Below are 27075 nucleotides of genomic sequence, written 5' to 3' on the forward strand. Positions count from 1 at the left end.
ATAATTTCCATTTAGGAAGAAGTATATAATCATAGTTTATAGTTTATAGAGAACTGGCAGTAACAATACACAAACATATTTATTTACTCCTTTTTAGAAAATTTTAATGATGCAAGCAGGATGCATGTTGGGAAGGTTATTAACATGTGTGAAAATATTCTGCTGGAAAGATCCTTACCACTTTTGTAGTCACCTTGTGTTCATGAAACTTCTTGCTAACACTTTTTTAAGCCGGGGGAAGAGTTGGCACTCATTGCATACTTTCTGCTTACCATTCGCAATTCAACAGAGCTGTCCTTTTCACAATTGAGGCAATTAGCCCCTCCATGTCATCAGCTCTGAAATACAATGTATAAGAAAACTGTTAAGTCATTTATACTAAATATTTTCACAATGTGTGCCTGTCCTCGTGACACCATTGTGCATTTGTTAACATGAGAAATACAAGTAGCCATTAACTCTGCTGATGCTACATTCCTGACAATGGAGTGAAACTTTCGATGTATATATCGAAAAATTGCATGTTCCTATCCAAATAATTTAATTAAATAGATCTGATATTGCAAGGGATCACCTGTTCCAACAAAACACTGTAAGCAAATGTGATGTAAGATTGATTCAAGTGAAATTTATGAACCCGTGATGTTAAATAAATACATAGAACTGGTGGGTAATAGAACAAGGAGTGAGGTAAGGTGGAAATCCCAAATGAAACCTTTCAATGCTGGAATGGCTGAACCTTTCAGGGGCAGATTCAGTAGTGGGGGTGGTGATGAATAGTGAATGTTACCAATAGCTGTTTTGATTGGTAGGAAGCTGTTGCAGAAGCTTTACATGCAATTTTGTGCTGCTGTTCGAAGCGCTTTATATCATTCCCATAATTCACAATTAAAGGAAAGGAATAATTTATGGTATGATAATCTTCTGAAAGGCTGACCTGCAATTTGGATTAAAGATCCAGGGTGCAAAATTTGACCAAGGACCAGAAAATAGGATTTGTGGTGTTTGTTGTTTGACAGACAACAGAGAAATACATATCCATAACCCAAAGAAATACAATCAGAAATCTGAGGTGAATCAATAGAAAATAAATTCTACCATTGCACAGTAGATGTAGAAAAATGTAGTGTATAGAAATATTTAGTTATGAAGGGAGCTAAAAGATGTACAAGATATTGTACATGGAATACAAAATCCAGTAAATCATGCTAGACCATTATAAAATAATTGGGTCTCAGCTGTTTCAAGAAACTACAAAATTAGGGATGATATCAAGCTCTTTGGAAGGTATACAATAGCTGAGAGTTTACTAAGTGACGAGAGATTTCTGTTTTGTTGTGTGGCTAGATAAATTGGACCAGTAAGAATACTTAAATGATAATTTGATTGAGGGATTCAAATCATTGCAAGTTTTTATAGAAGAATCCACAATAAGAAGAATCAGAAATCAGACACTGCAAACCAAATGTAATCAGCAGAAGAGACAGAGAAGAGATAAATATTTTTTACCTATACCTAGCAAGCTGCTATCCTTTGCTTTACACTGCTGGTAGGGTAATAAATGTTGATTCAATAGTAACTTTCAAATGAGAATAGGATAATAGCTCAATAGTAAGAAAGTTGCAGAGTTATCAGGAAAGGTTAAGGATGGTGGACTTCTTGGAAAATTTTTACAAAGGGTTTACACAGGCAGAATGGGACAAATGGTTTAATTTCATGCAGCAAGGTTCTAATATTCCAACATAAATCCATTTTTATCAGAAATGCAGGAAAGGAAAGAAGTGCTGCCAGTATATTGGGAAGTTATAAGGAGGGGAGGAAGACCATGTCTAGGAACAGTGCACATCATCAGAAATGCAGCAGAAACACATCTAGCCCAAAGAGCAATCCAAACAATACTTGTCTAATATGATTATATTTGAAGGCACAGCAAAGACAGAGCTTCGGTGCCTGTTGCTGCAAAGTCACGACTGAAAATGTAATAAGCATTTATGGTGCACAAGATCAGCATATATCAATTTTTGTTCTCCCAATAACACCAGTTTTCTGTGTCATTGTGCACAATGGGAATTTCAATGTTATTTTCCATTCACATTGGTAATGACAGAAGCTTGTGGGCTTTAACACATTTACAAAGACTGGAAAGTGCAATGAGCTGTTAGAAGGATATTTTATTTTGCATCTGTTGAAATTACAAATGATTTGAATAATCTCTTCTAATTTTAGATGAGAAAATGGCAAATATATTTCGTTCTCCTGTATTAGATTTCTTAGTATTCAGAAGTATTAAAGAGGTGAGCAAATTCTAAATATGTAATTCTATAATACTGATTTTGTAATTTATTCATTTTCTTGCTGTTTTAGAGTGATAAAATAGAAATGAGAAAACACTATATGAAATCATTAAAATTTAAGGTAAGCCTCATTTAGCCAAAACATCTAAACAATTAACAAATACATTTTTTATTTCTATTGCTGTTTATTGTTAAAAATTATGCTGTCTAATTTAAAATCTGTTTCTACAGCTTGACCTTGCATCAATAATCCCATTTGATTTGTTATATTTGCTGCTTGGTTATAATCCCTTGTTTCGACTAAATCGCCTACTTAAGGTAAATATGTTATGATTATTAGTTTAATGCTGGAGGTATTTTTATTGACTGTGTCAAAATTAACTTGCATATTGGTATGAATCTGAACGTATTGTTTTAAGGATCTTTAGAATGTGTCTGAGATGCCAGAACTTGACAAGATCCATAAATCATACTCCGATTGCTTAAACTAAAATGGTATTTCAACATTGGATTGTTAGAGAGTCAAGGGAAATGATTCAGGGAAATATTACACATGGCAGTGATATGCTGTAACCATTTGCTTCAATTAATTAATCATGTAAAATCTCAGTGCCGAGCCTCTAAAATACAACTGGTTTTTGTTAATATGAGATACTGAGGCTCCCCTTTTTAATATTTCCTCATGATAAGATTTTATTTTGTGCCTCTTTCTCTGTACATGACATTGCAGTAGATAACCCTTGATAGATTCTATTATGACTGACTTTTGACTTTTTGGGAAAAGATTTGGAAACAATTTTGTAAATTTCTGTTACTTTGAAAATTAATTGTTTGGAAATGCTTTGACTTGTAGACAGGTTAGGGAAAAAGAAATAGACCTAATCTAAAGATGATCTGCTTCAGCTAATGAAACCTCTGTCTTGAAAGCAGAAGTAAGAAATAAAACCTACATTGTCCACCTTACATTGAAATTGCCAGCAAACTACAGACAGAATGAATAATGCTGGCAAGCAGCCAATCTCTGTTAAATGAACCACAAACACCAATTTTACACAGGAAAATGAATTCAGTGAAAGATAGATTATAGTCTCCACCTCTCTACCAAGACAGCTATCACTACCATTTGTTGGAAATGTGATTAGTCAGTGTGTCTGCTTGAAATTATCAACATGTGCAATAAAAATCAAGTCTAGGTGTAATTACATGCATAAAGTCCCCATTCCTATTTCATTGTAGAATGGATGATATAAACTTGGCCCCAACTCTTCTAGTGATTTGGTCAAAGGGTAATAGAGCCAGACAGTTTTCTGGACCTAGAACAAGCAGTGATCTTTAGACACTCTGAAAGCAACTTGAAGATCTCAGGAATGGGATCCACTGCTCCCATCTTTTGTTTACCTGGCTTGAATGCCATCACAACCACCGTTATTGCAAAATCAATAGAGCAGCCATTGAGTCTATTAATCACTTAATGAAATGTCTGCCTCCATCAGATGCTACCAAACTATGAAAAGAATGTAATAGCAATAAATTTTGTCAGATGTAAAATTTATATTAATCCTTATTATTGATAACCAATTTTGGAAAAAAAAGATTTTTGGGAGTAGCTCCATTAATTTATCAAAAGCACAAATCCATAGATTGAGGTTTACATCTCATTTCCAGGGCTGTAACCACACTCTGTTTGTATTAGTTTTTTAATGTGTGAGTAGGGGAAGTGGATACATCACTTCATGGTTGCACATGTTCAGTTTATCTGCCTGCAACACAATTATTGTCATTGGAAGTGTCAGCCCATCTAGGGGGACTTTATTCAGTTGGCTATCCAGATATCTCACTTGCGATAAATAAACAAGAGAGGATAAATTCTCACAAAATGCTGGTGGAAGCCAGCATTTTGTGTGTGTTGCCTGAATTTCCAGCATCTGCAGATTTCTTCGTGAGAGGATAAATTTTGTCAATTTGTTAGTATTTGCTACCACCACGGAGGGAATGCAGTTCAAAACATTGGGTATGGCAGCCAGCATGTTTTATTTTCCAGGAAATAAAGTACCCTCAGATAGCAAGTTCGAATAGACAAAGCAACACATGCAAAATGCTGGAGAACTCAGCAAGCCAGGCAACATCTTTGGAAAAGAATAAACACTTGACGTTTCAGGCTGAGCCCCTTCTTCAAGATTGGAAGGGAAGGTGGGAAGTCAGAGTAAGAGGGTGGGGCAGGGAAGGAAGGTGCTAAGTGAAACCAGGGGAGAGGTGAAGTAAAGAGCTGGGAAGTTGATTGGTGAAAGACATGAAGGGCTGGAGGAGGGGGAATCAGATAGTACAGGACAGAAGACCATGGAAGGAAAGGGGGAGGAGCACCAAAGGGTGGTGATGGTCAAGTAAGGAAATAAAGTGAGAAGGAAACAGCAATGGGGAATTGAGAATGAGAGTAGGTGTCAATTACTGGAAGTTTGAGAAATTAACATTCATGCCATTAGGTTGGAGGCTACCGACCTAAATGTGGCCTCATCGCAACAGTAGAGGAGGCCACTGACTGATATGTCAGATTGGAAATGGGATGTGGAATTAAAATGGGTGGCGAGAGGGTGATCCCACTTTTTTTGACAGACAGAATGTAAGTGCTCAGTGAAGTGATCTCCCTACCTACCTGGGTCTCACCAATATATAGGTGGGAGCACCGGATAAAATAGATCAAACTTGCAGGTGAAGTGTCACCTCATCTGGAAGGACCGTTTTGGGCCCTGAATGGTAGTGAGAAAGCAGATATAAGGACACGTGTAAAACTTGTTCCACTTGCAATGATAAGTAGCAGTATGAGGGACAAGTGAACAAGGAAGTCACATAGGGAGCAATCCACGTGGAAAGTGAAAAGTGGGGAGGAGGGAATGATTTGCTTGGTGGTGGGATCCCGTTGGAGATGGCAGAAGTTGTGAAGAATTATGTTCCAAATACGGAGGCTAGTGCGGTAGTAGGTGAGGACAAGAGGAGCCCTATCCCTGCTGTGGCAGTGGAAAAATGGGATGAGGTCAGATATGCATGAAATGGAAGATATGTGGGTGAGGGTAGTGTCGATGGTGGAGAAAGAGAAACTGAGAAACCCTGTTCTTTGAAGAAAGAGAACATCTCATTAGTTCTAGAATGAAAACTCTTATTCTGGGAGCAGATGCAGTGGAGACAGAGGAACTGAGAGAAGGGGATGACATTTTTACAAGTGACAGGGTGGGAAGAGGTACAGTCCAGGTAGCTGTGAGAATCCCTGCCCTTTCTGCTCAAATCCAATATCCAATTTCAAGTTCAGGTTTAATTGTCAATCAACCACATATGAATATCCATGAATTCAGCCAAACAAGATAGTGTTACTCTGCCACCAAGGTGTAAGACACAGTACCAGCAGTCATACAAAACACAAGGCACACACAGCATAAAAGGCAGCAGGAAAATACAATCGCACAAAAATATATATAGTCCAAGTTCCTGAGTCCATGAAATTTGCAGCAGTCTGCTGTTGAACACAATCCATCTTGTCTTCTACCGAGTGAACAGTGGAAGGCAGCACCAAACCCAGCCTTGCACTCAATGACACACTGCACCACACCACCTCTAGCAATCAGTTAGAGCGCACCGATTCCAACGCTTCTCTCCTGGATGGCTGCAAACATGCAACACTGCCACTTGAAGCCTAGTCCTCGCAACATAACCATGCAACTCCCCTACCATCTGCCTCCACCATTCACCAATAAACCAATGAATTGGACTTGCAGAAGTCTGCAGAGTTCCATATTAACAATATCCAACAGGGGCTTGCAATCACAAGAAAAGCAACCAAGATGACCACTCGCTGTCAGATTGTAAATTTCCTCCACACACTCACTCCAGCCCCTCTCTGAAGCAGTCAGCTGTATGACCTGAACCTCTGCTGATGAGAAACTCAATAATGGGACAGGGCTGCAGTATTTTAAGTTCTTAATGACCAGCAGAGTCTTGTGTTCATTAAAAAAAGTTTAAAAAGACAGTAACACCTTTGATTAGCCCCTTAGAAGCTGCTACACCTGAGCCCTCTGCCATCTTACCAGAATTACCACAAAGTCCTACAGCAGGGTTTAGTTCCAAGGCATCCATTTTTTAAAATAGGCTATTTCCACACAAAATGTGTTCTTCAGCTGAAGATAATCCACTTGTTAAGATAGTTCCATTTACTTTTTGTTGTATTCATTATTGTTACAGCTATATAAGACTTTGGTCAGACCCCACTGGGGTCACCTCACCACAGGAAGGATGTGGATACTACAGAAAGATGCAGAGGAGATTTACAAGTATGTTGCCTGGATTGGACAGCATGCCTTTTGAGATTAGTTTGAGTGAACTTGGCCTTTTCTCCTTGAAGTGACAGAGGATGAAAGGTGACTTGATAGAGGTGTATAAGATGATAAGAGGCATTGATTGTGTGGATAGCCAGAGGCATTTTCCCAGGACTGAAATGGCTAACACGAGGGAGCATAATTTTAAAGTGCTCGAACATAGGTACTGAGGGGATGACAGGGGTAACTTTTTCACACAGAGAGTGGTGGGTGCGTGGAATGCATTGCCTGCAGTGGTGGTGGAAGCGGATACGATAGAGACTTTTAAGAGACTATTAGATAGGTACATGGAACTTAGAAAAATAAAGGGCTAGTGGTAGGGTAATTCTAGGCAGTTTCTAGAGTAGGTTACATGGTCAGCACAATGTTGTGGGCCAAAGGGCCTGTAATGTGCTGTATATTTTCTATGCTCAATGAGAGAGAGTGCAGAAGGACGCCTGGAGTCCAGCATGCAGGCTATCCAGCTGAACTTTTTTGATCTCTCTACTTGTACAATATGTGAACTCTTCGCATGTGGGAATGACTAACTGAATGGCATAGGCTTAACCTATTATCTCCCACAACACTTTTGACAAAAGAAACGCTGACTGTTGTTATTCCCTTGTAGGTCTCATTTGTAAATTGCTTAACATTTAACTTAAAATGCACTTTCTTTTGACTCCTTAGATCAAGGTATTTGTAAAATAGCATGTTTAAGTGCCAAACATATAAATTTAAGGCAAACTCAAAGTATAATTGTTTTCTGGTTACCATCTATCTCCACGATTGGAAAAGTTGGCAGGCCATTTAGGTAAAGGCCCATCGTCCTTTGGCCACAGATTGAACATAGAAAACTTCTACCTAATGATATTATTAAAAGACCACACTGAACATTAATTTATCTAAGCAACAGTTCAATCTGTTATATTCTGTCTTGATATAAATCTGGTAATATAATAATGATTTCTGTGCTTAAGAAGAATTTAAGATATTCTGATGACACAATGAGACAGTATAAGAATGAAAATTCTGTATTTCAGTAACCAATTAATAACATAAAACTTAATCCCAATTAAGCATTGAGGCTGCAAATTAAGAATTATTAACAAGGTATTCTGTTCAAATTATTTTTTGATTTCCATTTTTTCCCAGTATTCAATCTTCTTTGAATTCAATGATGGATTAGAGTCTGTAATGAAGAAAGCTTACATTTACAGGTAGGTGGTCATTGCGCTAAAAAAAAGTCAATAGATTTTGTGTAAAAGTAACAATTAAAATATGTTTATTGAACCCATGTTCAGGATTGCATTTCATTTCTACTTGCCACACACAAAGCTGATTTTTGATTAAAGTATATATTGCTTGCTGATATCAGAAGCAGTTTTAATTATTTAATGACAAATACTTACAAAGCCACTGATAGAATTACCATACTTAGAATTAAACAGCCAAAAACTCATGGCTAGCCTTGATCTTGGTTGATTGTTCAATAAATAGTTAGTCTTAGTTTGTTCATGTTGGTACTTCTCAGTTTTTGTTCAGGATATCCTTCACTGTATAGCACCATAATTTCATTCTGAAAACTCAGTATTGACTGCACTGTGTTTTCTGCATTTTCCAAAAGACCATAGCTTAGAAACTATAGTACTGGTGACCCCCCCCACCCCACACACACACACACACACACACACACACACGCACACACACGTATGTTATGGCAGTTCAAGTGACAGAAAATTGCCCTTATGGGATTTACAAATCACTACCAAAAATTGTTGTGAAAGTCATACAAAAAGTAAGTAAATGAAAATAATGCTTTTCTTTCAACTCACATTTCTTTATGCAAGCACAGATGATGTGGTTTTGCATTATGGAAAATTCACAATTAGGACCATAATCTACAAATGAAACTGCCCACACAGGGCTGCCAGTTTAGAACAATGTATTAGTGTTTTATCAAAGCACATTTCAAGTACTTGGTACCACACTCCCAGAAATGTTTTCATGCTCTTTCATTTGTAGGGTGCACAGATCCATTGCAACTACTCTGCTTCACAGTAATAACATGCAGCATGAAACACATTTTGCCAATGTGTGTGACATGCTTATGCACATAATCAGGGTTGAGTCCTGCTTTTCCATCTATACTACCACTTTCCCAATCCCTGAAACCTAGAATCCCTCCGATTCATACTTGCATTCCAAAGCCACACTCAATTCCTCCATTTGCAGAATAAAAGTAGTCTGGGTGCAAAAAAATGTAAGGGCACTTTTAGTATGTGAATATCTTGTTCATGAAAAGAACACCTTTGGAGGGGGCAATCTTGGTGGCTCGAACTTGACTGAAAGTCAATTTAAATCAGTTCAGATTGTTTTATGTTTTGTGGAGTTAGAACACATACTTGTATTAATGAAAACTCTATTTATAACAATATCGTGACCTCTTAGCCACGACTGGATTTCTAGTCTTAGACTATAACAATGATTTGATGGATTCAGTGACCTGGAAGGCCTGTCAGCAGCATTGTATAACTAGTGATTTCTGCACTACCAACTAATTGCACAGACTTTGCAGATTTTTAAATATAAACTCCCATAGGAGTGAAAGTCTGATTGCCAACAGGGATAATAGTCAAATTTTGTCATTTGGCTAAAATTATAGTATGTCAATATCCAGACACAGTAGGTGTATACTATACTTCATGTCAAACAGGATATAATAGATTATTAAAATGGACAAAATAGAGCACCTCTGTTTTCTACTGCTGCTTATTTCAAAAAAGTGAAATGGCGAATCAGTGCCATCTTGCAGAAACCAGGGACAGATTACAAAATCCCTCACCAATATCAAGTAACAATGATCCTTCCTCATTAGGGTCCCCCAGCAACAGATCATAGCATTTGCAGATAATATTACATGACAGGTCTCAATATTCAATAGGCCACATTTGAATTCATTCATCTCTAACTCCAGAGCATACAGGCCTGAACCAGCAGGCATGCTTCAAATATTACTCTTAGCTGTGCACTATCCACTGCTGGTGTGCAAAATAACATACTCATTCACTCAAATAGATTACTGGCTGATGCACCATCAATAACTCACTCTGAGACGTAAAGGCGAGATATCGGCTTTTATTGACTGGAAGAAGGAACAAACAGTGAGTGACCACCATACTACATCCTGGAGACTGAGAGGCCGGGCTCAGGCCTTGATCACCTTTATACAGGGGTCTGTGGGAGGAGCCACAGGAGCAGTCAGCAGGGGGCATGTCCAGACAGGCTCACGTAGTTCACCACACTGGCCTTCAGCTATATTGCAATGCTTAGCTATGTAGTTCATTTATTTTTCTTTACTATATACTTATCAAATGTAATCTCAAGTAAATTATTTTTTTATTATTTTATTCCTTTTCAAAAGTTTTTAAGTGTACCTTATTATCTGAGACCTTCAAAATGATACAAGTTGCTTTGAACAGCAGTTACCTGGTAAAGGGTATCAAATCAGTGTTCGAGTTATGTGGTGAACTACATATACCTGATTGGACACCCCCCCCCCCCCACTGACTGCTCCTGTGGCTCCTTCCACAGACCCCGGTATAAAGATGATTGGAGCCACAGACCCTTCCTCAGTCTCCAGGATGATGTGTGATGGTCACTTGCTGCTTGTGCTTTCTTCCAGCCAATAAAAGCCTACCTTAACCTACGTCTCAGAGTTATTGATGGTGCATCAGGTTATATCACCTGATTCCTGTTTTCCACTCACAACCTACCCCAGCTCCTGGTATGAAGTCTCTAGCCTGTTCTATAAGTGCTGTAGCAGGTAACTGCAGCCATGAGATTAACAAGAGAGTGCATGCCAATAGTGGGTCATCCTGAATCCCTTGCCCAAAATCCCTCGCTAAACCACGTGTGATAACTGCTATACTGCAAAACAGTGTGATGGATTCCAGAATCTTCCATCAATAATCAGTGTTAAAATGTGTCCTGCAACAAAATCCACTGATAATGCCCAATATCCAGCAAATGAACTTAGAAAATAATATCCGTAGAAGTCATGCAGAGATATTATAAAGTGACCAAGAAAGTAATGACCAAAAGATGAAAAATTGAAATTAAAATAGAAAGTTAGTAAGCAGAAAATGGAAATAGGGAGAGTGGTACTTTAATATTTCATGGGGCTAAAGCTGATAGGTAAACACACAATTTTATTGTTTTTATGACCGAGAAGCCCATCTTGTACTCAGAACCTGCTGAATTTAACACAAGGATTTGATTATAGTTTTTTTGGAATCCATTTCCTACCTAAAGCCAATCAGTCAGCTAGGATGTACATCATGCTATGACACTGACTAGACTTACAGCAGCTGTTACCAACTTTGGGATAATAAGGATGAATGAAGCCTATAGATTCTGTACCCTATAAAGAGGGCAGTATAACAAAAGAGGAGGGTCAGCAAATCATAAATACAAGAAAATCTGCAGATGCTGGATATCCAAAGTAACACACAAAAAATGCTGGAGGAACACAGCAAGCGTGGCAGCATCCATGGAAATTAATAGGCAGTCAACATTTCGGGCCGTGACCCTTCTTCAGGATTGGAAAGGATAAAAAGTGAAGGAAGAGGAAGGAGGAAGCTAGAAAGGTGATAGTTAGCCAGGTGGGTTTGAAAGATAAACGGTTGGAGAGGAAGGAATCTGCTAGAAGAAGAGTGGACCATAGGAAAAGGGAAGGGGATCCAGGGAGTTGTGATAGGCAGGTGAGAAGAGGTAGGAAGCCAGAATGGGGAATAGAAGAAGATGGAAGGGGGAGTTTTTTTTTACCAGATGAAGAAATCAATATTTATGCCACCAGGTTGGAAGCTACCCAGACAGAATATAAGGTGTTGCTCCTTCACCCTGAGAGTGCCCTCATTTTGGCACTGCATCATGAGCACCAAACACAATTGACAACCCCAGCAAATTTACAGGTGAAGTGTTGCCCCACCTGGAAGGACTGTTTGGGGCCCAGAGAGGAGGTGAAGGAGGAGGAGAATGGACAGGTGCAGCACTTTGACTGTTTGCAGGGATATTCTGGGAGGGAGATTAGTGAGGAGGGACAAATGGACAAGGGAATCAGGGAGGGAGTGATTCCTACAGAAAACAAAGAGGGGGGGGGGTAAGGTAAAGATGTATTTGGTGGTAAGAACCCTGGAGATGGTGGATGTTCTGAAGAATGATGTATTGGATGTGGAAGCTGATGGGATGGTAATAAGAACAAGAGGAACTCTATCACAGTAAAGGTGGCATGAAAATTGGATGAGAAGTGGGAAGGCAGCATCAATAGTTGGGGAAGGGAAACCCCGTCTTTTGAAGAAGGAGGACTTCTCCGATTTCTTGGAAAGGAATGCCACATCCTTGGAACAGATGCAGAGAAGACGAAGGAAATAAGAAAAGGGAACAGCATTGAATGAGTAGGGTGGAAACCTGGAGAAATCACAGGCCTCTCTTGGGTGGGGAAACAGGTCATAAGCAAAGGTAAGCTTCTGACTCTAGGAGGGACATCCAATGGCTTGAGTGACTGGGAAAACACACAATCCTTTGGCCCTTTAATAGTATAGTCAGCAAAGCCAGGTAAATGCAGCTTAACTCTTCTAAAGCTGGAACAGAGCTAAAATTGGCAGCATGCAGATCAGCTAAAATTTTTAAATAAAGGACCTGTCTTCTGTGAGTGGTTTACTCTTTCCCCTCCACCTCATTTCACCTCACTGGAGATCTGCAGCAGTTCAAGATAGGTTGTACAAAGATTTGGAATGGTTGACATTTTAACTTGTTACCTTACATTAAAGTGCTTCCAGGGGTCAAGTTTACCTGAGTGCAGACTACAAGCCTTCACTATATCATCCCGCACCCGGCACCTTTCACATGCATAGTGGTTCTGCATCTGTAAACCTGCCACTGTCATATAAACGCAAAACAGTTCTAGCAATTAGATGAATTGTTAAATAGTGATCCAAAAAGGCAATACTACAGCTAACTTGTTGCAGAGCAAACAGTTCTTTAGCTAACTAGATCATCCATCTCATTTGTTTACAGAATTGCCCGGACAATAGGATATCTGCTTTTCCTCATGCATGTAAATGCTTGTTTGTATTACTGGGCTTCAGATTTTGAAGGTATAGGCAGCAATAAATGGGTCTACAATGGCAAAGGAAACAGGTAAGTACTTTTCTGTTACTATCTAAGATTGTCAATTTCCTCAGGAAATGAACTGCATCAAGAGTCAATGCCCACATCTCCTGTGTTCATTTCAAGTACAACGTTGTTCTGGGTAGAGGGATAAGGAACAGGAATATTGTTCAGGGATAGAGGGATAGGGTTTGGGAAAGATATAAAGGAAGGGTTCCTTGATTATATTATTTAAATTTGTGAACAGAATTCAGAACTTTCAAGTCAGTTATTAACTAAACAATTACTAGTATGATTTGTTGGTGTTATTTCAGAATCTAAGACTAAAATGACCCTATAATGTTATTAGTTCATTTTCTCCTGAAGAGCTACAAAATATTATTGCATTATATCTTCTATTTTAAAGGGCACAATATCTGCATTATTATTAGTGAGCATTGATCTTTTAAATAAAATAAGTTTAAAGATAAATTATTATTTCAAGCCACTTGCATCAGTTTAAATCGATGTTGATTATTTTCCTTACTTTCATACATTTTTTTCATCTGACTTTTTGATAATTTGTAGCTGTATCAGCTTTATGCAGGGAAAGCCCTTCTGATGATTGCTGAGTTTCCATCGCCCACCAATGTGTTTGAGCAAATATTTCACATGAGCAACTATTTTTAGGAGTGATAATTCTTTCAGCCATTCTTGGTCAGGTACATAAAACCAGGTGCTTTAGATTTTCAATATCAATGAGTATCTGATTTCTATTACTTTTTAAAATTATCTTTGACCACCTTAATTGAAAGAAAAGATATAAATAGCCGAATCATGTTCATTATCAAAATAGGAAAGAAATTACATATGAAAAATATAAGATCTAATATGGCAATGGTTCTGGAAACAGAGCAATATATCTAATAATGTTGGTGTGTTTACAGTACATAGAAAAATCATTAAAACTTATCTGAGTTTTTATAGTGTAACGTTCTGTTAATATGTGTTGATTGTTATTATCCTAAATTTACAATCACAATATCCCTTAACCAACAATATGAATTGTAAACTGATTTGTATTTTGTTCAGTATTTTATCTACTTTTTCTTTACATGGTTTATTTTCTATTCAGAGTTGAGGAAGCGGTGATGGTGATAGGCTTTGGAGTTGGAGATCTGTGGTGATAGTTCTCTGCAACTATCACAGGATCTTGACCAAGCGTCAATTTTGCTGAGCAACGGAGGATGAGAGGTGTATAGGTTGATGAGAGGCATTGATCACGTAGATAGTTAGAGGCTCTATCCCAGGGCTGAAATGGCTAACAAGAGAGGGCATTGTTTTAAGGTGCTTGGAAGTAGGTACAGAGGAGATGTCCTTTTAAGCAGAGAGTGGTGAGTGTGTGGAATGAGCTGCCGGTGATGGTGGTGGAGGTAGATATAATAGGGTCTTTTAAGAGACTCTTGGATAGGTACATGGAGCTTAGAAAAATAGAGGGCTATGGGTAACCCTGGGTAATTTCTAAAGTAAGTACATGTTTGGCACAGCATTGTGGGCCAAAGGGCCTGTATTGTGCTGTAGGTTTTCTCTGTTTCTACATTTCTATGACTCACCCTATAGTCCCACCCAGCCTCATTTACCCTAGCCTGCTTGCATTTACCCTATCTGTACCCCTCATAATTTTGTATACCTCTATACAGAAACAATGGCTCTGTCAGAAATGGGCTTAGCTTCTGAGGGTGAAAGGGCACTGGGCCACAATTCCCAGCACCATGACGGAGGCCTCACTGAGGCAGGTGATGGATGGAGTCACAGAATTCTACAGCACAGAACATGGGCTGTTCAGCCCAGCTTATTCATGCTGACCAAGTTGCCTATCTAAGCTAAGACCCATTTGCCACATATGGATATATATCTCTAAACCTTTGCTATCCATGTACCATGATCCATGTGGGAAGGATGTGGCAAGGGTGGATTGGGACAGGCTGGTTTCTGGCAATGGTGTACTTGGTAAGAGGGAGACCTTCAAATAGAAACTTTGAGAGTACAATGCTTGTATATGTCTGACAGAATAAAAAATAAAGATAATAGGTAGAGGGAACCTTGGTTTTTCAAGCGATATTGAGGGCTTGGTTAAGAAAAAAAGAGGTACATGGCAGGTATATGCAGGTAGGAACAAATGAGGTGCTTATGGTGTATTAGAAAACCAGGAAAATGCTTCAGAAGGAAATCAGGAGGGCTAAAAGAAGGCATTAGGGAAATAAATGAGTCTGCTGTGAGAGCTAGCATAGACTCATTCAACTAAATGGTCTCTTAATAATGTAAATAATTCTGAAATACTATAAAGATATGAATAATAAAAATGCTCTTATGAATCACCTTGAATGAACCTGATGGGTGCTACAGAAAAGGTAATATATATTTGATATACTGTGGCTAACACATTAAACAAACTGATATGCCTGGTGTTCATTGTTGTGCAATGAATCTCCCAGTAAAACCTTAGTCAGTGAATAATCCACTTGGAATAGTAATGAAGTTTACATTTGAAAGGAATCAAATCAGTCACTCAACTATACATTCAGGATGCTTAACGCTCACAGTCTGATACATAAGTATATTTACAACTCTATTAACACAGAGTAATTCCAAAGATTATTCAGACAATTTCCATATAAAACATTGATTAGATCTCTTCCCGAAACTCTCTGCTTTTCCCTCCTTTAAGATACCCTCAAGCCTATCTATTTGGACAACCTTACTGTCATCACACTTAAAACATCACTTAGGTTCCTGTATGGCAGTGTTCTTTGCCAATTCAATCAATAACAAATATTATTTTCTTTAACAGAATAGAGAAGGGGCAAAATGAAAAATGTAAACCTTGAAGCATGATTAGAAAGAGCAGAACTGTTTACTTTGTCAGCCTTAGGTTTCCTAAGTTGTGAAGGGAATAAATTAAATCTAGACAATTTTTCCCCCAAACAAGTAATAAAGGCTGAAACTTAAGAATAAGGAAGGATCTTTAAACATTGGGGATGGGAGGAAAGCATTTATGATTTAATATACAAAGGAGAGTAGCTGAAGAACTGAAAATGCTGGAAATCTGAAATAAAAGCAATGTGTCGGAAATGTTGAAAGTATTAGACAATATCTGTTGAGAGTGAGAAAAGTTATCATTTAAAGTTCTAATGCAAAATATAAAGGTTGGTAAACTGAAATTGCTGAACTTGGTGTCCGTTTCCAAGGGCTGTTATATGCCTAGTTAGAAAATGAGATCCTGTTCCTAAACAGGGGAATCAGTGATCAAATGAGATGGAGAGCTAAAGTGATAGGCAAATGGACGTTCAGATCTCTCCAATGGATTGGACAGATTAGTTCAAAGCAATCACTGAGTGCCGGGGAGACGGTATTGTAAACAGAGAATGCTGATATCAAATTGGAAGGATAAATCTTGAATCACTGTATCACCCAGATAGATTATTTGGGTTCATGGGTACTGGACAGGGAAGCAGAAAAAGGAAAATTGTACCACCTCCCTTGGTTGCAATGAAAGCAGCCCAGAGAAGGGGAATGAATGTTGGTGGAGATAAAGCAATGAGCCAGAGCATTTTGATGAACAGTGGCTCACTTCAGAATGCTGAAAGATGAAAATACGTCTAGAAATGACATTGTGTGAGTGTGCACTGATTGTGGATATAAATACAGAGGGCAGTGGAATAGAAGATGAGAAGACAGGGAAACACCAATCTTTGTTCTCCTAGATCACCTTGAAAACTGGGTAGACCTCTCTGGTAGCACCCTAAATTGGTTTCATTCATATATCCTAGAAAATGCTTTGTCTGCCTTGGAGACCAATTTTCTAAGAGACACAATGTACTTTTGGTATTGCTCAGGATAGCAGTCTTGGTCCCCCGTTCTTCTCCTTATACATGCTCTTCTTTGGGGATGTCATTAGAGAGCATAAACTTGATTTCCACTATTATGCAAATGACACACAACTGTATATTTTGATCGAGCCTGATGATTATAATACTGATATGGCTACAATATGCAAATAGAAGAGCATTAATTTTCTAAAACTAAGTAAAGATAAAACTGAAATAGATTTGGTTGGTTCCAAAGCCAAAAGAGATAAACTTCTTGATAAACTTAGAAACTAGGGTCCCCTTGTAAAATAAGAAGTAACAAGCCTGTGTGCTATCCTTGATTAAGAATTGAATTGTAAATCCCACATAAAGATAGTGACCAGAGTAGCATTTCCATCCCTAAGAAATATTGGGCAGGTATGCCTGGTTCTGTCATGTAATGATTCTGAAAAACTAATTCACACCTTTTATTAAATTAACTTGATTACTGCAATGCACTTTTAACTGGCCTTCCAAAGCAATCTATTGACAAACTACAGCTCATTCAGAACCCTGCTGCTAGAATTTTAACGGAAGCCTGGGAGAGGGGAACATATCACTCCCATCCTAAATAATCAGTTTTGGCTTCCTGTATCTTTTAGAATTGATTTTAAAGTTCTCTTACTTATTTTTAAAATTCTTAATGATCTGGGTCCAGAGTGCATCACAGAATCATTTTTCTTCTATAATCCCGCTTGAGCTCTCCAGTCTTCTTCTGTTGGTCTCTTAAATTTAAACAATCTTCCTCAAAATAATAATTAGGTCAGCTGTTTTGAGCCAGATTCTTAAACTGTGGAATTCCATACCTAATGCGATAGAGGATGCAGATGTGGAAGTCACAGTAAGGCAAGGTTAGCCCGGGGCAGTTGCAGTCAAATGCGACCTTTGAAGTGAGAGCACGAGAGCCACCTCTGTTTGCTACAGACAAACTAGGCTAGTTTGCCTGTGGCAGTGTGTACTCAGGCCAATTGAGTGAAGCCTCTATAGTGAGATTTTTTCAGTAAGGTCTTCATAAAACATAGCGTCCCTTTTAGGAAGTGCCAGAGACAGACAAGATAACAGAAGGATATGAAACATATCCAGCAACTAAGACTCTATTGTCTTTACTAACTTCAAAATATCGTTGGCTGTCCGCTTGAAGCTTCAATTGACTTTAACACCTCTATTGTGAATGACAATTGATCTTGCAAGTAAAGAGTTCAAAACATATACAATTTAAAATAATCATTATCTATAACTGTTAAGCCAGTTCTGTTTAAAAATAGTGCTTTTCTATTCAGATTTCAGAACGAATGCCACAGGCCATGTTGTTCTCCTTGTACACAACTGAAATAAATAGAATGCTTGAGTTATAAGAGTCTGTGTCTCCTGGGCCCAGTTATTTTATTATCAGTTGCAACAGTTACTTCGACAAAGGCTCAATTGACACTTTTAATCCTATTTATTTAACCTTGCTTTTATGGTACATCACATTGTTTTTTATTTTCATTTTTTAACTTATTTTCATATCTGCACTTTATCCCATTGTAAAGCACCGACTATATCATTTGTATGGATAATGCTCTATAATTAAGTTATTATTAGTGGTAGTATTGTTCTGGAAAGAAGAAGAGCAGGTGAGAGTAGAGCATAGAAAATGGAACAAGCACATTTGAGAACTCTGTCAACTGTGGGAAGACATTCTTATGGAAAAGGGAAGAAATGCTACAACACTGTGGCACGGAGTGTCATCACCAAGTGGATACATCAGGAGTTAGATAAGCTGGGAGAATAGAATGGAATCCTTACAGGAAACAAAATGGGAAATATCCAGGCAATATAGATGTGTGAGTCCATTTATGTAATCAATTGTGCTCCTTGACCAATCCCCTGAGATGGAAATATAGAAGTCAAGAAAGAAAAAGGAGGGGTCCAAGGTGGGCTTTCTCCAAGTGAGAACAGCATGGAAACACAGGTAGCCTGAATTCTGTACAAAAGTAGGCAGAATACCAACTGAGAAGGGGATTATTAATAGATTTAAGAAACATATGAAAAATCTTCAAAGGCAGAGGGATTTGCTTGAGAACAGTTTGAGGAAATTCAATTTTGTGTAGGGCGTGGTTGATTACAAATCTAAATATTCCTGCTTATCTTGCTAGAGCTACATACAAAATCCTAGTTTGTTTCTTCAGGACAAATATTGCAGTGTGAGAAACATGAAATGTTAAAATGAAGTTTTGGCTGCTTGTTCAAGTTGGCATAAGATGTCCTATTTAAATTAAACAGGGAGTACTCGGGTTAGTTCGAACACTTCAGTTGTTCTTCCACATAAATAACACACCAAAAATAATTAGATGTATGAGAAACATTTTGAATCTTCTAGTGAATATGAATGACGTTATGTAAATGCCAGGTTCGGCATATCTCAGGCCTTTTTGGAAGTCAAAACTTAAAACCTTAAATGCCATTTAGAAACCATGCCCCCCCCCCCATTAAATATGGTTTCAATTATTGAAAATATTTGTGTTCTCCAGGTACCTGAGGTGTTACTATTGGGCAGTCCGGACTTTGATTACAATTGGTGGTATTCCTGAACCAGTCACTCTCTTTGAACTAGTCTTTCAGGGGTGCAATTATTTCACAGGTGTCTTTGTGTTCTCCAGCTTACTTGGTCAGGTAAGTGAAATTATCTTTGAATGAATCACTGTTCTTTGCAGTGTATTCATCATACAATTTATTAGATAATAGGTCAGGCAGAGAATCAAAGAAAAGGCTGAGGAAAATGTTAACAAGGTATTACTTTAGAAACAAATACTTATAAGTGAAATATTGCTAAAACTGATCTGGAAAACATTTTTTCCTAGGTTTTGCATGAGGTGGGACTGGTCTACAGAGATTTATTTCCTTAAAGTGCATAGGCACTGAAGTAGCAAAACTTAATAAAATAGCAATGTTCTAATAGATAATGGAAAATAGAAACATAGAAACATAGAAAACCTCCGGCACAATACAGGCATTTTGGCCCACAAAGCTGTGCCAAACATGTCCTTACCTGAGAAATTACCTAGGGTTACGCATAGCCCTCTATATTTCTGAGCTCCATATGCTTGTCCAAGAGTCTCTTACCATATCCGCCTCCGCCATTGTCGCCAGCAGCCCATTCCATGCACTCACCACTCTCTGTGTAAAAATCCTACCCCAACATCTCCTCGGTACCTACTTCCAAGCACCTTAAAACTGTGCCCTCTCATGCTAGCTATTTCAGCCCTGGGAAATCTCTTCAAATTAGCTACAAAACAAGAAGGTAAAGGAGGATCCAAATTTTAAGTTGGCAAGCTGCTTTGGAATGCATTGCCTGAAGTAGACTCAATAGGAATTTATAGAAAAGAGGAGGACATGAATTAAACAGTGAACATTTCAGGACGCAAACTGGGGAAGAACAGGACGCAAGGGCCAATGAGAGAGCTTATCAAAGTAAAAGAGCGAATACACAATATCACAAATGGTCCTTATGTATGCTATGTAATTTTCTAATTCTTAGTGCAATGTCCTGGTTATAATTGCACCTGTAATTTCTTCATGCTTATATCCAAAGACCATTCAATCATGCACATCTACATTTTCGGTATGCCTTTCTCTATATGGTATCGATTCATTTTATATTTGCAATAAATGAATTCCAAAACAGCAAACCTAAGATTTAATGTCAGTTAAGGTACTGTTATAATTTCAAATGTATTATCAAATACTTATACAATGCCAGCAACAAAGGCTATTTTTAACTGTCAGAGTGTGTACAGAACCACTTTGCTAGCTTCAAAGCCAGAGATCACATACCCAGCCACTGGACAGGTTGCTTGAGCAGTTCTGAGGCAGTGATAATCTTTGTTGATGAGATGGTTCTAAAACAAATCAAATGTCAACCTTTAAATCAAGAACTAAAAGCACTGGTGTCAGTGAAGCAATGTGGATTTTTCATTGGCCTGCAAGTTCATTCAAGGGAAAATTTCAGTAATGTTCCCAGAAACTGATTAAGAAATTATGGTTGTACGATTTAATCTACCACACATAGAAAAAGTGGCAATATCTACCGTAACTGATTCTAACATGATAAAGGCTTGCTGCTGACCTTTGATCCTCAAGTTTGGACTGTGGAATCCTCCATTAAGAATTAATTTCACCATTATTCATAAACACTGAGGGGATATTGCTGCTGAAGAGCTCTCAGCCTAGGTGAACACAATAATGCAATACCATTATTGTGTTGACTTGGACTGAAGTGTCTTCCTTCATATAACTGTTACATTCACTGCTTATTTGTGTTGAACATGTCATTGGACAATGTTTGCAATCACACCCAGACACCGCATAATCATAGATAAAAATACACCAAGGATAGTGCTCGAAGTAGAATTTAGCCGGACTTCTACAGATTCTGCAAGCAGTACTCTACTGAAGAATACCCTGAGGCAAGTGTTGCCCTACTGTGGATTTAAGTCATCAGCAGTCTACCCAAAGTTGACAGGTTTCCAGATCAGGTTGACTCAAACCTCTTGTTTACCCCCAAGGGCTACTGCCCTTTTAGTAGGGTGCAATGAAGTATGCCTCTCCAGGAATTTTAGACCTGACTAAAAGTTAAGACAACCATGGGTACAACTTAATTACTTATCTACAAGATCCACATATAACTTTACTAACTGCTTCCTTACGTTTAATGAAAATTGTTAATGTACTTGCATATTTTCCCACTTTTAGATGCGTGACATTATTGGGGCAGCTACTGCAGGCCAAACGTACTACCAAACATCTTTGGATAACACAATAGCATATATGAATACATACTCAGTTTCAAGATATATACAGAATCGTGTACGTAAATGGTATGAATATACTTGGGAATCACAAGGCCAGTTGGGTAAGTAAGGCTGTGCGCAAACTAGGTTTCCTATTTGATAAATATCCTCAGTGACTTGTACTATAAATAAAATGTTTTATTTGTTATAGATGTATCTGAGATGATGGAAGGTATGCCAGTAAAGATGCAACTGGCCATTGCAATTGATCAAAACTATGAGATAGTCAGCAAAGTTGATCTGTTTAAGGTATTGTACTTTCAGTTTCACTTCAATTGACTGGGTTTTGTTGCTACTGTTATTTATTCTATCTCATTCTCTTATCTCATTACAACAAAAGAGGCCATTCAGCTGATTATTTCCCTATAACCTATCTTATATTCCAACCACCCACTGTACTTAAATTACAGTGCTCAATTAAGCTATTGATGAGCACATCTTTCTGATGTGGTAGGAATCCAAAGAAACACATTGAACAGCCTTGAAAGGTGGAATGACCTACTACTTGTATATTTAATATTTCAGTAATATTGTAGACATGTTGTTTGATTAAGTATTATTTGTTGTTTACATAATTCATTCCAGGTTACGTGTAAAAGTACATGAATGGCATACGTCATTACACCTCCACATCATAAGAGCACACCTCACTAAAGTAAAAATAAAGCAGACATGCTTTTATCATGTTTTTCTTTCAATTAGTTTTGAAGTTTCAAAATACACCAGTGGCAAAAAGTAAGTATTAAAATGAGTCAAAGATGACTAACTAACTAATGAAGCACATCAAACACATTTGAATTTTAAAGAATGCACAGCTTAATTTTTCTTTACAAAGGGAGAAAGATAGTGAATTTTTAAAAAAGCAGAACATGGATGAAATTCACAGGTTCATAAACAGTGAGTACTAGGTGATAATTATAAATAAAAAAAAACTCGAACGGAGACCTCCCAATGGCAGAGCTCACCAGGGAGTTGTGGGCATACTCAACTCACAGTAGATGGTCGCTCCAGGTTGACAGGTGGTTTGCCGTTAAGCAACGTAACGTCGCCTCCAGGTCTTGGTTGACCCGTTCCGTCTGCCCGTTCATCAGGGTGTGGAAGCCAGACGACAGGCTGGCCATTGCTCCCAGGGCTCGACAGAAGGATCTCCATACCTGCGAGATGAACTGGGGACCCTGATCAGAGAGGATGTCCACGGGGATTCAGTGGAGGCGGAAGACGTGGCGGACTAGAAGATCTACGGTTTCCTGCGAGGAAGGGAGTTTAGGGAGGGCCACAAAATGCACCGCCTTGGAGAATCAGTCTACCACGGTGAGGACAGTTGTTTTTCTGCGGGAAGGGGGTAGACCGGTGACGAAGTCCAGGGCGATATGTGACCAGGGACAACAGGGATGGGTAGAGGACGAAGTAGACCCGCAGGTGGTCAATGAGAGGTTTTTCCTCGGGCACAAATGGAACACACTGAGACATAAGAGCGGGTGTCCCCCTCCATGGACGGCCACCAGAAGTATCTCCTCAGGAGAGCCAGGGTCTGATCACTCCCAGGGTGGCAGGCAAACCGGGATGTATGTCCCCATTGGAAGACCTGAGGCCTGACGGAGGCGGGCAAGGCAGGCTGGACTGCCGTTGCCTGGCAGAGGACTCTGACCCTTTCCTACCCCTCACTTCTGATGGGCGGTGCCCCGCAACCTGCCCAGGTGCTCCGCGTCTTGCCCAGGCCCCTGCGTTCCTGCCTGGGGGGGGCGGCCCTGCCCAGGAGCTATGCGGCCCGCCCTGAGGACTCTGACCTTTCCTACCCCTCACTTCCAATGGGTGGTGCCCCACATCCTGCCCAGGTGCCCCGCGACCTGCCCGGGCCCCCTGTGTTCCTGCCTGGGAGGCCGGGCCCTGCCCAGAAATAATGCGGCCCGCCCAGGGGGCTATCCTCCCAGTATTCATTGTCCCATAGACACATCCTTTAGCCTAGCCAAGGTCCTGCCTTCACCATGAACTCTCTGAACCCCAGGATCACTGTTGCAGGCCACGGTCTCCTCCTCTTATTCTATCCTTTAGTTGTTCCTGTCCTGCCCCTAGTACTTCAGTGCCTGCGTCCTGCATTTGGGTCCAGTCTCCACGTCCCCTTGTGACAGTCTGAGCATTGTCAGTGAGGTGACGGGCTTAATGATGCACGGAGAGATTGTTTAGTTTGTGGAATCTTACAAGCAATCATTCAAAAATGGCTCCTAGCTGAAGCACAACTCACATTTAAAAGAGCAGGAATTGCTGTGTTAATCAAAACAATAGCTAGGGACGCAATTGAGTTGGAGTCAGGAATAAAAATGAGCATGAACAAAATTGCAACATATAAACAGCAACTTACCTGGCCAAATAAATTGTGTTACCATTGTGGCAGGGCCTCACATACACAAGACCAATGCAAATTTAAAGGTGAAACTTGCAGAAAATGCAACAAAATAGGACACACACTAAACAAAGAGAATGTCAGGCTGACAAAAATAAATGGACGGCACAAGGAAGAGAAAAAAATAAAACATCAAGGTGCAGTTTCACAAAGAGCATGAATCTGCATGCTGCTGATGGAAATTCTGATAATGATGAGAGTGACACACGTCTGAGTAGCCTGAAGATTTACAATGTGAAAACTAACAGGAGACAACATGGCTTACACCAGAAACAAATGGCAAATTAATTAAAATGGAACTAGACACTGGCTCAGTTGTTTCAGTCATTCCACAAAATGAGTTTGAGCAGCATTTCAAAGATATTGAATTGAAGCCTGCAGATAGCCAACTAAGAACTTGTACTGGAGAAAAGATGGCTCAATGGTTCAATGGTTCCCTTTAATATCAGAGAATGTATACAATATACAACCTGAAATTCTTGATCTTCACAGAATCCACAAAACAGAAGAAAACCCAAAGAATGAATGACAGAAAATAGTAAACCTAGCAATTATAGGCCTGTAAGTTTGACGTCAGTGGTAGGTAAATTAATGGAAATTATTCTTGGAGATGGTATATATAATTATCTGGATAGACAGGGTCTGATTAGGAACAATCAACATGGATTTGTGCGTGGAAGGTCATCTTTGACAAATCTTATTGAATTTTTTGAAGATGTTACTACGAAAGTTGACAAGGGTAAAGCAGTGGATGTTGTCTATATGGACTTAAGTAAGGCCTTTGACAAGGTTCTGCATGGAAGGTTAGTTAGGAAGGTTTAATTGTTAGGTATTAATATTGAAGTAGTGAAATGGATTCAACACAAAGTACACTGCAGATGCTGTGGTCAAATCAAGACGTACAAAAAAGCTGGATGAACTCAGCAGGTCGGGCAGCATCTGTTGAAAGAAGCAGTCAACGTTTCGGGTCGAGACCCTTCATCAGGGCTCAGATGGATTCAACAGTGGCTGGATGGGAGATGCCAGAGAGTAGTAGTGGATAACTGTTTGTCAGGTTGGAGGCCGGTGACTAGTGGTGTGCCTCAGGGATCTGTACTGAGTCCAATATTGTTTGTCATATACATTAATGAACTGGATGATGGAGTGGTAAATTGGATTAGTAAGTATGCAGATGATACTAAGATAGTTGGTGTTTTGGATAATGAAGTAGGTTTTCAAAGCTTGCAGAGAGATTTAGGCCAGTTAGAAGAGTGGGCTGAAAGATGACAGGTGGAGTTTAATGCTACATGAGAGTGTGAGGTGCTACATTTTGGTAGGAATAATCAAATAGGACATAGGTGGTAAATGGTAGGGCATTGGAGAATGCAGTAGAACAGAGTGATCTAGAAATAATGGTGCATAGTTCCTTGAAGGTGGAATCTCATGTGGATAGGGTGGTGAAGAAGCTTTTAGTATACTGGCCTTTATAAATCAGAGCATTGAGTATAGGAGTTGGGATGTAATGTTAAAATTGTACAAGATATTAGTAAGGCTGAATTTGGAGTATTGTGTCCAGTTCTGGTCACTGAATTACAAGAAAGATGTCAACAAAATAGAAGAGAAGATTTACTGGAATGTTACCTGGGTTTCAGCACCTAAGTTACAGAGAAAAATTGAACAAGTTAGGTCTTTATTCTTTGGAGCGTAGAAGGTTGAGGGGGGGACTTGATAGAGGTATTTAAAATTATGAGGGGGATAGATAGAGTTGACCTAGATAGGCTTTTTCCATTGAGAGTAGGGGAGATTCAAACGAGAGGATGTGAGTTGAGAGTTAGGGGGCAAAAGTTTAAGGGTAACACAAGGGGGAATTTCTTTAATCAGAGAGTGGTAGCTGTGTGGAACGAGCTTCCAGTAGAAGTGGTAGAGGCAGGTTCGGTATTGTCACTTAAAGTAAGATGTGGACAGGAAAGGAATGGAGGGTTATGGGCTGAGTGCAGGCCAGTGGGACTAGGTGAGAGTAAGCGTTCGGCAGGGACTAGAAGGGCCGAGATGACCTGTTTCCATGCTGTAATTGTTATATGGTTATAAAATGTTAGGACCGCAAAGACCCCTCCCCAACCCCTCCCATGTACAAGCAACAGCAAAGCATCAACCCTCCCCCACTTGTTCCAGCAGGAAGAATCAGCATCCACCAAGCAAGCAATAGCAAGCCCACAAAGAGCCCATGATCTGCAGTCCATAACAGGTCTACAGGACCTGTAAATCTACATGTCCATAACCCAGCACTTCGACATGCCACTGGCCCTCTCACAAACAAGATATAAAGACATGTCACCCTTTCCACAATGAGAGGATCAACAGGTCACAGTTTCAACACATCCAACTCGAGAATCAGCAGACGTACCCCCCCCACCCATGCACATTGAGAGAGAGAGAGAGAGAGAGAGAGAGAGAGAAAGCTCGATGGAGCACAGAGGCCTCTGACAGCTGCACCCATTGTCTCAATGTTTCAATCTCCATGACATTCTGTTCCGTGACACCGGCAAGGAATTGAGTTATCCACAGAGGCCTCCTGAGGCCTTATCTTTGATGGCTCCAAAGGCGTACATCTTCCAGGCCACTCCTGGACACATCAAAAATGCTAGGCTGCTCAGTAAACTCCAGAAGTGGGAACCCACTGCCATTTGGAACCGCAATTTGAGTGCAGCCATAGATCATTGACAGGAACCCAGCCATCTTGAAAAGGCAACTCCTGTGGAAATTACATTCATAACAGTGAAATATAAAAGCCAACAAGCCACATTGGGCTTGTATGTGGTAAAAACAGGAGGATCAGCATTGTCAGGCCATGATTGGCTGAGACAACTACAACTTCTGCCATTGTTACCAGCACCAGGATGAACCTGCCCTTGGCCTTCATAACAAGGAGAGTTGAGTGTAGGAGCAAAGAGGTCCTTCTGCAGTTGTACAGGGCCCTAGTGAGACCACACCTTGAGTATTGTGTTCAGCTTTGGTCTCCAAATTTGAGGAAGGACATTCTTGCTATTGAGGGAATGCAACATAGGTTCACGAGGTTAATTCCCGGGATGGCGGGACTATCATATGTTGAAAGATTGGAGCGACTGGGCTTGTATACACTGGAATTTAGAAGGATGAGAGGGGATCTGATTGAAA

General features: G+C 39.5%; 1 protein-coding gene across 1 annotated transcript in view; it reads left to right on the forward strand.

Annotated features, from left to right (window-relative positions):
• Nucleotides 1–27075, forward strand: part of LOC132405577 (cyclic nucleotide-gated cation channel beta-3-like) — an 88918-nt gene that overhangs the window by 10784 nt on the left and 51059 nt on the right. Inside the window, exons 4-10 of the mRNA XM_059990520.1 lie at nucleotides 2365–2415; nucleotides 2526–2612; nucleotides 7787–7851; nucleotides 12710–12832; nucleotides 19203–19344; nucleotides 21424–21583; nucleotides 21673–21770. Coding sequence (XP_059846503.1) covers nucleotides 2365–2415; nucleotides 2526–2612; nucleotides 7787–7851; nucleotides 12710–12832; nucleotides 19203–19344; nucleotides 21424–21583; nucleotides 21673–21770 — 726 coding nt within the window. The remainder of the gene's footprint in view (nucleotides 1–2364; nucleotides 2416–2525; nucleotides 2613–7786; nucleotides 7852–12709; nucleotides 12833–19202; nucleotides 19345–21423; nucleotides 21584–21672; nucleotides 21771–27075) is intronic.

The sequence above is a fragment of the Hypanus sabinus genome, chromosome 1 (genome assembly GCF_030144855.1).
Source record: "Hypanus sabinus isolate sHypSab1 chromosome 1, sHypSab1.hap1, whole genome shotgun sequence".
NCBI lineage: Eukaryota > Metazoa > Chordata > Chondrichthyes > Myliobatiformes > Dasyatidae > Hypanus > Hypanus sabinus.